This window comes from Diceros bicornis, chromosome X, assembly GCF_020826845.1.
Source record: "Diceros bicornis minor isolate mBicDic1 chromosome X, mDicBic1.mat.cur, whole genome shotgun sequence".
NCBI lineage: Eukaryota > Metazoa > Chordata > Mammalia > Perissodactyla > Rhinocerotidae > Diceros > Diceros bicornis.
In genome coordinates, this window is record NC_080781.1 from 25,614,158 (window position 1) to 25,627,258 (window position 13,101).

At 45.0% G+C, this 13,101-nt stretch overlaps 1 protein-coding gene across 1 annotated transcript; it reads left to right on the plus strand.

Moving 5' to 3' along the window:
• Positions 1 to 7,284: 7,284 nt before the first annotated feature.
• Positions 7,285 to 10,307, plus strand: LOC131400465 (melanoma-associated antigen B3-like). The gene is made up of 2 exons (XM_058535195.1): positions 7,285 to 7,330; positions 8,720 to 10,307. The coding sequence occupies exon 2, from the start codon at positions 8,770 to 8,772 to the stop codon at positions 9,859 to 9,861; it is 1,092 nt and encodes a 363-aa protein (XP_058391178.1). The 5' UTR covers positions 7,285 to 7,330; positions 8,720 to 8,769; the 3' UTR covers positions 9,862 to 10,307.
• Positions 10,308 to 13,101: the final 2,794 nt, after the last annotated feature.

The following is a 13,101-nucleotide window of genomic DNA, read 5'->3' on the forward strand; positions in this document are numbered from 1 at the left end:
GAATACATAGCCAGAGCAATAATAATACCAAAGTAAGTGTGAGGTATCAATAAAGGGGAAAAAAAGAGAAAATGTTTGTTGATGATAAGATCATCTACATATGTGACTTCAGATAACCTTAAAAGATGAGGAACTCAAAAAAATTTGACACAGCGACTTCCGTATAAAAAGTAAAACTATTCGAACAGAAGTTACATGAGACCTTAAGTGTGGCTGGGGAAGAGACGGAACAGATCAACAGGTTTTAGTTCTCTTACAGCAAACCACCTGAGTCACCTGATTTATGCTGTGGATTTCCCATCTCTCATCACTCCTAGGACAGGGGTCCATTTTGTGCAAGGTGTGGAGTAGGGAAATGGCTCAAGAGTTTTCAGCATTGTGGCATTTCTGAAGAAGCCTTTAATCAAAGTGACAGAGCCTATATGGGGACACCCACGGATTGAGACTGGGGAAAGCAACATCCCAGAATATTGGTTCTTACAAAGAGACCAGCCCCTGACTGCCCTCAGACCTTGAAGGCTCCAGGCAGAGCTGTCAGGCTGAGCATCTCCTTACTTTTTTGTCACAGTTGTCAGGAAATTCAGAGCTTTGGTCCAAGGAGGGAAATCTCAGGTCAGTAGAGGGAGTTGTCAGATATAAATGTGAAGTCTCTAAAAAGAATGGAAGAAGAACCCACCCAGAACACTGGGATCCCATCAAATCCAGTTCCTGCTGTCAGCCCTTGGAGGTCCTGAATTTCATTGCAGGAGGAAGTATAAAGAGGCTTTGAGAGATGAGAAAGAGAGAGCCCGACCCGAGTTGCAGCCAGGCCTGGCACTACAGCCATGACCAGGGCACGTTCGCGGCCCGAGTCCAGCAGCACTCCCACATCTAGTAAAGCCTGCGAGAGAGTCTTCATCTTGTGGTTGAAAGAGAGGTCAACATTCTAAGTAGTTGGGCATCAGGGTGGAGTGAGGGAAGGCATTGCATGTCTTCTTTTAGTTCTTGCTCCACTTGAGAAACTGGGTCATTTATCTGTTTTGGGTCTTGGTGCGTTTTATTTTTTTGGTACTTTTGGTACTTTTTTGGTACACGTTTTGGTAAAATACTGCTCCTTGTAATAGAAAGTTTACTCGACTTCAGTATCTGTGTTTATGAATAAGTATCCCATATTTATTGCTGCTTCTCCAGCTAAGTATAAAAGTTTTGGTATTGTGTAAAAGAAATTTAAAAACCTTGAATCTCTCTTTATGGTCTAAAACAAGGTAACATGTCAAGCCAATAGGAATTTTCTTGCAAATGTGAATGAACACTATCGTTGGGATCAAGAAATATAGGAGAGGTCTTGGCTGAGTGGCATCGGCAAGACAGTGGAATAGGAATTTCCAGCCCTCCATTCCCCACTGAAACACAGATTTCACAGATTTCACAATGATATAAGTAACAAAATATCTTTATGAGAGATCCAGACTCTAATTAAGAAGTTGCAATACGACAGCTGAGCACAAATCAGAAATCAACTTCACTTGAAATGGCTGAGAAGAGCAATTTGACTTTACTGGCCTCAGCCCCTCCCTCAAGCTGGCACAGCTCGGCACTGAGAGAGATTGTGACTCCCCTCGAGGTGGGGGTAGTAAGGGGGGGTGAATGTCCCATGTACCCAAATAGCTGGCAGAACTAACAAATGTATTCAGTAACATTGCAGGATAAAAAATCAGTGCACAAAACTCAGTTCTGTAGCTACACACTAACAACATACAATTTGATAAAGAAATTAAGAAAATAATATCATTTATAGCAGTGTCAAAAAGAATAAAATACTTAAGAATAAGTTTAACCAAGGAGGTGAAAATTCTGTACACTGAAAACAGTAACACATCAATGGGAAAAACTGAAGAAGACACAAACAAAAGGAAAGGTATCCCATGTCCATGGATTGGAAGAATTAACATTGTTAAAATATCAATACTACTCAAAGCGATCTACAGATGCAATGCATTACTTCTCATAGTGCCAATGGAATTTTTCACAGAAATTGAAAAAAATCCTAAAATTTATGTGAAACCACAAAAGATCCCAAATAGCCAAAGTAATCTTGAGAAAGGGAAACAAAGATGGAGGCGTCACACTTCTTGACTTTGAACGATATTATACAGCTATCTTAGTCAAAACAGTGCTACGCTAGCGTGAAAACAGACACATAGACCAATGGAACAGAGTAGAACTCAGAAATAAACCCATGCATACATGGTCAAGTAATCTTTGACAAGGGCGCCAAGAATACACGATGGAGAAAGCACAGTCTCTTCAATAAACGGTGTTTGGAAAAACGAATGTCCACATGCAAAAGAATTAAACTGGTTGCTTATCTTACATCATACCCAAAAACTAATGTAAAATCGATTAAAGACTTAAAAATGAGACCTGAAACCATAAAACTCCAAGAAGAGAACAGAGAAAAAGCTCCTTGACATTGGTCTTGGCAATGACTTTTTGAATACAACAGAAGCTCAGGCAGGAAAAGCAAAAATAAAAAAGTGGGACTACATCCAACAAAAAGCTTCTGTACAGCAATGAAAACAATCAACAAAATGAAAAGACAACCTATTGAATGGGAGAAAATATTTGCAAACCATATATCTGGTAAGGGGTTAAGATCTAAATTCCATAAGAAACTCATATAATTCCATAGCATACAAACAAACAAATGAATAAATAAATAAATAACTCAATTTAAAAGTGAGCAAAGAAGCTGAATGTTTTTCTAAAGAGGATATACAGGTGGCCAACAGGTATATGAAAAGGTGCTCAACACCACTAATCATCAGGGAAATGCAAATTAAAACCACAATAAGATATCACCGCATACCTGTGAAGATAATTGTTACCAAAAGACAAGAGCTATCAAGTGTTGGCGAGAGTATTAAGAAGAGGGAACCCTGGTACACCGTTGGTGGGAATGTCAATTGGTACAGTCATTATGGAAAACAGTTTGGAGTTTACTCAAAAACTTACATGATTCAGTAATCTCACTTCTGAGCATACATCCAAAGGAAATGAAATCAGTACCTCAAAGAGATATCTGCACTCTTATGTTCATTGCACCATCATTCACAATAGCCAAGATATGGAAACAACTCAAATGTCCATCAACAGATAAATGGACAAAGAAAACGTCGTATACTGATACAATGGAATATTATTTAGCCTAAAAATGAAAGAAATCCTGTCATATGGGATAACGTGGATGAAGCTGGGAGACATTATTCTAAAGGAAATAAGCAAAGTCACAGAAGGATAAATACTGCATGATTCCACTTATAGGAGCAATCTAAAATAGTCAAACACATAGAAACACAGAGTAGAATGGTGGTGACCATGGGCTGCGGTTAGTGAGAAACGAAAAGTTGCTGTTCAACTGGTATAGTTTCAGCTATGCAAGATGAATAACTTCTAGGGATCTGCTGTAAAACATTGTGCCTATATTTAACAATACTGACTGTGCATTTGAAAATTTATTGACAGTAGTTCTCATGTTAAGTGTTCTTACCACAACAATAAAATGTTGATGTCTTGCTCTGTCCCCATGTAGAAAGTTAGCGGATCAGTGCAAGTATTTGGAAAAGATAACTCTTATTTACTGTTGGGGAATGCAAATTGGTTCAGCCACTATGGAAAACAGCATGGAAATTCCTAAAAAATTAAAAATAGTACTACCATATGATTCAGCAATGCCGCTTCTGGGTATATATCCAAAGAATTGAAATCAGAATCTTGAAGAGATATCTGCACTCCCGTGTTCATTGTAGCATTATTCACAATAGGCAAGACGAGGAAGCAACTAAAATGTCCATTGACGGATGAATGGATGAAAAAAATATGGTATATACATACAATGGAGTATTATTCAGTCTTAAAAAGAAGAAAACCTTGCTGTTGTCGACAACAGAGATGAACCTCGAGGACATTATGCTAAGTGAAAAAAGCCAGACACAAAGGACAAATACATGATACCACTTACATGAGGAATCTAAAATAGTCAAACTGATAGAAGCAGAATAGCATGGTGGTTGCCAGGGGCTAGGAAGAGCGGTAATGGGGAGGTATGGGTCAAAGGAAAGAAAGTTTCGCTTATATAAGGTGCATGAGTCTTGGAAATGCACTGTATAGCATAGAGCCTATAGTTAACAATACCACATTGGTTAATAATACCGCTTAAAAATTGCTGACGGGGTAGAAGTTTTGTTAAATGTTCTTGTTCCCCCTCCCCCCCGAAATAATAAATAAATAAAGAAGGCAGGAGAAATTTTGTGGAGGTAATGGATATGTTTATGGCCCAGATTGTGGTGATGTCTCCCAGGTATATACTTGTCTCAAAACACATCAAGTTCTATACATTAAATGTGTACAGCTCTTTGCATGTCAATCATTCCTCAATAAAGTGGTTTTAAAAAAAAGAGCACATATTTTGTCTCATTTGAGATTGTAGTCTCAGCACAGTGCCTAGTATACAGGAGACTCCTTATAAATATTTAGTCAATAAAGGATGAAAAGAAAGACTATAAATAAGAAGGAGATTTTCAATTCTTGGTTTGCCCAATCCCTTCTAGTGTTTCTTCTGTAAAACTAAAAGTTACATACCTGGATTTGCTTAGATTAATTGGGAACGTAAGAGAAAATAAATCCTAATGAATTAGGCCTCATACTCACTCTCTTCTTTATTTCTCAATAAAGAATGAGCTCTTTGGAAGGCTTCATGCTCTTACTAAGGATGCTTTCCCAAAAAAACCCAAAACGACAACAGCAACAAAACATGATCTAGCCCCTGCCCATTGAATTTTACAGTCTAGCAGCTGCTCTCATATCAAAAAGATGGTAAGATACTCTCTCTGACCTAAGGAACAAGTTAAAAGAAGGGGTGAAGAGCAGAGGAGGGTCCAGTTGAAAGCAGTCAAGCGTAAATGCCCCGAGGCCAGGCAGTGTGGAGACATAGGAACCTGAAAATCCTTCAGTGAGAGGTAATTTTAAGTGAGGTTGTACGGTGGGCTAGATGAGGCTTTGGGAGCGGTGAGCAAGGGCCAGACCCTCAGGTGGAGGGCCTCAGAGATGAAAGACAGCCTGCAACGGAAAATTGTCCTTAACGTTTACTTTGGGATTATGTGTAAACGAGGGAGAAAATCTGCATGGGACAGGAACGGAAGGTGTCCTGTGGGCTTGTCCCAGTGCAGTTGAACACAGTTCACAAACCAGGTATGTTACACACATCACCACCAGGGAGTGTCTGAGAAATAAGGGTGATACTCCCTTGATGTGGGATGCCCAGAATCCACTGCACTGGCACTCTTTACCTTGGGTTGGGGAGACAGAGCTCACTCCATTAAATGTGAATTCAACTAGTTTATCTTGTGTGTAACTTGGCGAATTTTGGCAAGGTCTAGATTTTTGTTGATAGTTAAATGAATGAAAATAATGGTGATTAAGATGGAAGGGCAGCTGAGGTAGGAAAGATATTGAGCATTGACAAATATTCTTAGAATTCTGAGTTACATCCAGCTGGGAAAGACTCTCCCACAAACGATTCTATATTCCTTCATCTGTTGAGGTTGTATTATATAATTGACCTTGCTAAGCAACGTTTTGGTTGATTGCGATTTCTTTGTCTTGGAGTTTGGTAATGTGCTCGAGTTCACAGGGCTAGTAAGTGAGAGAGCAGGGACTAGACTCCTGGTCTGAATTCCTCTAGAGCCCACACTGTTCATTCCACTCCTCTCTGCCTAAAGCAAACTTTGTGTTCCTTAATACTCCAAAATGTATCTCAGGGGATAAAAAGAAGGATTCTGTGCCCAAAGCACTGGATTGGAACACATAGCCAAAGCAAGTAAGAATACCACAGTAAATGAAAATCATGAATAAAGAGGAGAAACAGATAATCTTCAGTGATAACATGATCATCTACACATGAGGTCAGATAACCTCAAAATCAGAGGATCACAAAACCATCCTGGACAGCTCCTTCCCATTAGGAAGGAAATCCATTAAAACAGACGTCACATAAGAGGTTAACTCTGACTATTGAAAAGAAAGACAGATCAGCGTCATTTTTCTCTGACACTCCACCCCTGTCCTGGGCCCCCTACCTTACATTGCAGTTTCCCCATCTCACACCAAGTCTGGGACACGAACCTGCAAGGTTTGCATTAGGAACCCTGCTCAAGAGTTGGCAGGGACATGGTGTTTCCCACGTATCCATTAATCCAAGAGACAGGAGACAAAATGAGGACCCCAAAATATAGGGGGTCATTCAAAGACCTGCCCCAACCTGCTCTCAGACCTAGAATGCCCAGGCAGGTCAGTCAGAATGGGCATCCCCTCTTGCACTCCTCATAGTGCTCAGCGAGGGCAAACTCTTGGCCTAAGGAGAGTGGCCTCAGTTCAGTAGAGAGGACCAAAGGTTGGAGAGATATTAAGCTGAAGACCCTGAATGAGGAAGGTGGGGACCACTGACTCCAGAACAGTCATGCTCCACAGAGACTCTACTCTGCTGTCACCCTCTCAGGACCCAAATGTCCCTGGCCTGATGTGGATCACTCTAACCTTCACCCAGGAGGTCTCAGGAAGGAAGGGACCTTGATCCGAGCAGAGTAACCTCATGTCAGGGAGAGTGCAGGCTCAAGACTGGCGAAGAGCAAAGTGAGATCCCTGAGCGAGGAAAAAGGGGAGCACTAAACCCACAAATGAGGGGCCTTTACAGACCCCTGCCTGTATTCTTAAACGTGAAAGGCCCAGGCAGAGCTATAAGGCTGAGAAGCCGGCTCATTTCGGCCTGGCAGATCTCAGGGAGGGAAGGGACTTGTCTATCGAAGGACTAGGGTACTTGTTGTGCAGGCGGAGGAGTCTCAGGCATAGCCAGAGGCAAGATTAAGCCCCTCCGTGCAGGTGACAGGACCTCTCCCCAAAGAGCCAGGCTCGCAGAGTCCCGCCCCTCTGCTCAGGACTGGGAGGCGCCAGGCAGATGGCAGACGCAGTCAGAAGCAGTGCGCCCTGACTTCCCACTGGGGACTGAGGAAGCCGAGGGCTTTGTTTGGGGTCGAGACTCGGGCCAGTAGAGGGAGGAGTCCCGGGCTCTGATAGGTTCCGAGCTGGCACCCTGAGTGAGGGGCTCGGGACCACCGACAGCTAAACGACGGGGTTCCACAGAGCCCTGCCCCCAGCCGTCGGCCCTCGGAGAACCCCCTGGGCAGCCATGGCCAGATGTGACTCACCTCCACCTCCCCGACTTCCCGTTTGGGACGCGAGGAACTCACCGGTGGCCACAGGTTTGCTGATCTGCGGGTGGATTCCGGGAACTGAGGTGAGAACCTCAATGTGGACTGAAGGGACGTCTCCCCGTCCCATATCAAAGGTGGCCCCTCAAACTACCGCCCCTGTGATCGATAGGCAGTGACAGGTCCGGCAGAGCTATCAGGAAGAGATCTGCCTGGAAAGTCTCAGGAAGGGCAGGGCCTTGGTTTAAAAGAGGAACCCTGGTCCAAAGATGGAAGATACTTAGGCCCTAACAGCAGTGAAGGCGAGGGCCCTGAGTGCTAATTAACCCAATTAGGGGTGGCAACACAAAACACCCCCCATACCTATTGCTAGGAGGCTCCAGGCAGGGGAGTCATATATGGAGGACCCCGACTTTCCCCTCTAGGGACTCAGGGAATTGAGGGCTTTGCTCTGAGGCTTGACTACCCAGGTTACTGGTGGGGAGGAGTCCTAAGTCCTACCCAGAGTTAAGGTCAGAGATCTGAGTGAGGACTAAGGGGAACACCAACTCTAGGAAAGTGGGGTCTCATAAATTCTGCCCCTTCTCTCAGCCCTGTGGAAACCCAGAATAACTGTGAAGCCGAGGCACGCCCCTCATTTCTGGCTGCAGACTTTCAGAGAGGTGAGGGTGTTGGATAATTGAGCGGCCTCAATTCTGCAGAGGGAGGAGACTCAGGGCTTCATAGGAATCAGGGTGAGGGCCCTGAATTAAGACTGATGGTACCACTCACCCCCAAAAGAGGAGAAAACAGAAAGTCCCGCCCTCCTTGCTTGCAGCACTGAGGAGACCAGACATGGAAGTCAGGTGTATGTGAACACTCCTTTCCTTTGGAAGGCATCAGGTTGGTGAGAGCCTTTGTTTGAAGGGAAGGACATCAGATCAGCAGAGGCAAGTGTCCCAGGCCCTACCTAGAGCCAAAGCAAGGACCCTGAATGAGGACTGAGAACCCCAAAGAGCCCAGGACAGAGAGTCCCATAGAGCCGTCAGCAGTGGGTGCCCCCTGGCAGGGGTGGTGGCTGAGGTACGCCTTCACTTCCTTTTAAGGCATCCGAAGAAATGAAGACCTGGGTTTGAGATGTAAATGTAAAGCAGCACAGAAGAGGGGGCCCAGGCCCTGCCGAAGTTGATGTGATGGTCTTGAATGTGAACTGAGAGGACCCCACATCCCAGAGTAGAGTGGGCTCCACGAGGACTAGACCTGCCCGCCGCTGCTCTCAGCCCCAGTAAGCACCAGGCAGAGCTGGAAGGCGAGAGCCTGAGGCTCAGTTTACTTATTTCCCCAGGTTTCTCAGCGGTTGATCAGAACAGGAGCCCTGTGGGTTCCTAGAGCAGTGCCCTCAAGGAAACCTGAAGAGGCAGCCTTCTTCAAGTCGAGGTGTTCTCTTCCTGCTGAAGGTGCTCACACCCTCTTATCCTCTCTCCTCTCTTGCCCAGATCACCTGCTGTCTTACCCGCTCTCCTGCCTGCTGTGCCTGATCACAGTCATGCTGCCTGGGGGGCAGAAGAGGAAGCTCCACACCCTCTCAGAAGAGAAACGCCACCAGGACCGAGGTGGGACCCAGGCGCCAAAGGGTGCTCAGGCCCCGGCAACCAAGCAGGAAGCATTCCCCTCCTCGTCCCCTCCTCCTTTTGGTGTTATTACCCCTCAGGGAAAGCCTGGTGCTAGCTCCCGTAGCCCTCTCGACTGGCCTCAGAGAGCTCTACCCAGCACCACTACGTCTGCAGGTGTTTCTCGCACAAGATCACGTGAAGGAGCCAACTGCAAAATTGAGAAGAAACGAAGTTCCTGCGAGGCCCCACTCTCCATTGTGCAGTCTCCAAGAGACCCTCTGAGCAAGATGACGGGTATGTTGGTGCAGTTCGTGATGCACATGTACAAAAGGAAAAAGCCCATTATGAAAGCAGATATGCTGAAGATTGTCAATAAAAAGTACAAAAATCGCTTCCTTGAGATCCTCCAAAGAGCTTCTTTCAGTATGGAGGTGGTATTTGGTGTTGACTTAAGGGAAGTAGATTCTACCAAGCGTTCCTATATCCTTGTCAACAAAATGGACCTTCCCAACAATGGGACCGTGAACCGTGGCAGGGGCTTTCCCAAGACCGGTCTCCTAATGAATCTCCTGGGTGTGATCTTCATGAAGGGCAACTGCGCCACTGAGGAGGACATCTGGAAATTCCTGAATAAGATGAGGGTATACGCTGGGAAGAGGCACTTCATATTTGGGGAGCCCAAGAAGCTCATCACCCAAGATTTGGTGAAGCTTAAGTACTTGGTATACCAGCAGGTGCCCCGCAGTGACCCTCCGTGCTATGAATTCCTGTGGGGCCCAAGAGCCCACGCTGAAACCAGCAGGATGAAAGTCCTGGAGTTTTTGGCCAAGATTAATCATACAGTCCCCAGTGCCTTCCAGTCTTGTTATAAAGAGGCTTTGAAAGAAGAGGAAGAGAGAGCCCAAGCCACAGTTACACTAAGGGCTGACACCAGTGCCATGGCCAGTGTATGTTCCGGGCCATGTCTAGCAGCTCCTCCCACATCCAGTGAAGTTGAGGCAGAGAGCGGTCAGTGTTCCAAGTAGTGGAGGGCTGGGTGTGACTGAGGGAACACAGTGTATAATATCTGTGTGTTCCTGTTCTATGTGGGTACTTTGGAGATTTACCTGTATTTTTCGCCACTTTTCAAATGTTGTTACTTCTCAGTGAAGTTTTATCCAGCATTATAATCTAAGTTTATGAATTATATTGGTCACACTGATTGTTATTTGTCAGGTTTAAGAGTAAGAGTTGTGCTGTTTTGTGACATGAATTGGGATAACTTCCATCTTATTTAGTAATCTGGTGCAAGCTAACCTGGCACTGGAATATGCATTTCCTCGAAAATGTGAAAAAAATTAGGCAGTAAAGTATATGCAATCAAGACAGAGAAAAAGCATAAGATGGTCAACATGTGGCTTCCTAATCCCTTTTACTGTGTTTTTATGAAATTATAAATAACAGTATGTGCCTGACTAATGTAAGAATATAGAATTAAATCATAATAAATGAAACCCCACGCTCACAGGTTCATTTATTCTGCAAACATTAATTGAGCATCTACTCTTAGAAGGCTCCGTGCTAGTACTGGGAGAGCTGAGAAAAAGAAGACCTAGCCATAAAATTATAGAGTCGAGAAGCAGCTGCCCTGTAAGGAAAATGCTGATATACACTCGAGGGCCAAAAGGACAAATGAAAAGACGGGATAGGAAAGGAGAGAGGTGGTCCTAGATGAGAGCAGTCAACTGTAAATTCCCTGAAGCAAGGGAGTGTTGGGCCTTGGGAAAATAAAAGGCCCTCGATGGGAGGCAATTCTGAGTTAGCGGCATGGTTGGCTAGATGAGGCTGTGATCATTGTGAGCAGGGGCCAGACCCTCAGATGGTGGACCCCATAGTTGAAAGACTAAGCCTGGAATGGGAAACCACCCTTAACAATTACTTTGAGATCATGGATAAACCAGAGAGGAGTCAACTGGTGCAGGGATGGAGCGAGTCCTGTGCTCTCGTCCTGGTGCAGGTGAACACAGTGTGCAAATTAGGTGTTTTGTTCACGTCGTCTCCAGGGAGTTTCTCAGAAATAAGGGTGATATGGGTTTCCCCTGCTCTCTGAAACAGCGTTCCTATGGAACCTTTCACAAGCTGAAATGATGTAAAGTGAAGAAACAATTACCATTGACGTATACGGGAAAAATTTTTGAGCGTTCCCAGACCCAGAAAATAACCTACCAAATCGTACCAAATTACACATAAAACCTAAAATAAGACCAACATACAGTAAAAGCAGGAATGATCAGATAAATACACAGCCTTGATGAAGTAGAAATACCGTGTGTACAGTGATGTTTCACTTACCAGCGTCGGGAAGACAGCAGGCACCCTGGAAGGCTGAGAGGTGGTGGCGGTGATGATGGTGTGTTAGGCTGAGTCGTTGGAGGTCGAGGTGGTGGGATGTACGGGAGACTGGGCTGTAGGAGACAGAGGAAGATGGTCACCTGTTAACATCTCATCGTCGTCTGAGTCCATCAGGGCAGGGAAGTCACTAAGGTCTACCCCTTCTTCTATGTCTGCCTGCCTCGAAGCTGAAGGTCGAGTTTCATCATACGAATACCACAGTGTGCTTGACTGCTTAGCCTCTCTAGTGGCTTGCGGCAAAACAAATGCTGAATGCTGTTTGCACTTTTTACCGTTTCTTGTAAAAGCAAAAATCCTCTTTAGATCTCTTTCACTTAGTGAAAACAGGTACCAGTGTAGGTCGTTCCTAAAAGAGAAGTCGTGTCAAGTGAAGTTTTGGACTGTGGGGGAAACTTGTGCTTCCCTGAGGGGGCATGTCCAGAATCCACTGGACTGGCACTCTTTGCCCTGGGTTGGGGGAGCCAGGATTCACTCCATTAAAAAGTCCTTCAAATTATGAACGTAATTTGGCAAACTCTAGGCAAGGTCTAGATTTTTGTGCACGTTGAAATGAATGAAAGTAGGAGTGGTTTAGAAAGAAGGGCAGCTGAGAGGGAGGTAAGATTTTGGTCCTTGAAACATATTGTAGGATCTTTGTGCTGCATCCACCGAGGAAGTCCAGCTCACACCGACGCTGAATGACAGACTCTAACGGGGAGATATTACTTCGAGTTCCTTGCTAAGCGGCATTTTGCCTGATAGGGTTTTCTTTGTCCTAGAGCACTGTATATTTTCTGATCTCCGGGACTAAACATTGAATCTCAGTGTAGTAGATTGAGACTCCAGGGGCAAATTAATCATAGTAAGAAGTGGCATTCTTGAAAGTCTCAATACAAGCCAGGCAACGTGCCAGGCATTTTACATGCATCATATACGTTGCACCAATCCCCAAGACAGAGCTTATGAAACCCATTTCACAGAGGAAAAGACTGAGGCTCACAGAGTTTGGTAATGTGCCCAATTTCACACGGCTGTTAAGTAACAGGGTTGGAACTAGACCCCTGGCCTGAATTAGCCCAAAGGCCTCGTTTTTCCGCTCCTCCCAGCCTGAGGCCAACTTTGTATTCCTTAATTCATCTTTCTTCTCACTACTCCAAAATGTATCTCAAGTGATAAAAAAGAAGGGCCATGTGCCCAAAACACTGCATTGCAATGCATAACCAGAGCAATAAGCATAACAAAACAATTGAGAAGTGAATAAAGAAGAGAAAGATAACATTCCGTGACAATTTGATCACCTATATATCCAAAGTCAGATAACCTCAAAAGATCAGAGGCTCACAAAACCATTCTGGGCAGCCCCTTCCGCAGGAATTACACAACAAGCTAAGTCTGGCTAGTAAACAGAAGGAATAGGTCAACGTATTCTTTTTTCTCTGACAGCATATCTGTCCTGGGGTCTCTGCCTTGTGTTACAGCTTCTCTATCTCATATCTGAAGGGACCAAGTCCCCTGAAGGGTTTGCAATAGGGAAACTGGTCAAGAGTTTGCAGGCATGTGGCCTTTCCCAGGAAGCCTTTAGTCGAGAAACAGGAGCCATGATGAAGATCCCCCTTATAGGAGGCCTGGGGAGAGCAACACAGCAGGCAAAGTTGTCTGCCTGAGCGCCCCCTCACTTATTCTTCACGGTTCTTGGGGCTTGTGAGTCCTGCTGTAGGAGGATGACTTCAGGTCAGTAGAGCGAGCAGTCCCAGTCTCTGACATCTGTGCAGGTGAGGCCCCTGAATGAGGAGGTGAGGAAGCACACACCCAGAACTGGCCCATAGACCTCCTGACCCTGCTATCAGCCCTAGGAGTCCCCAAACAGCCTTGGTGGGGGTGTGACTGGACCTGAT

What these genes read in the sequence shown, in the direction of transcription:
- LOC131400465 (XM_058535195.1), top strand. Translation starts at nt 8,770, where the DNA reads ATGCTGCCTGGGGGGCAGAAGAGGAAGCTCCACACCCTCTCAGAAGAG.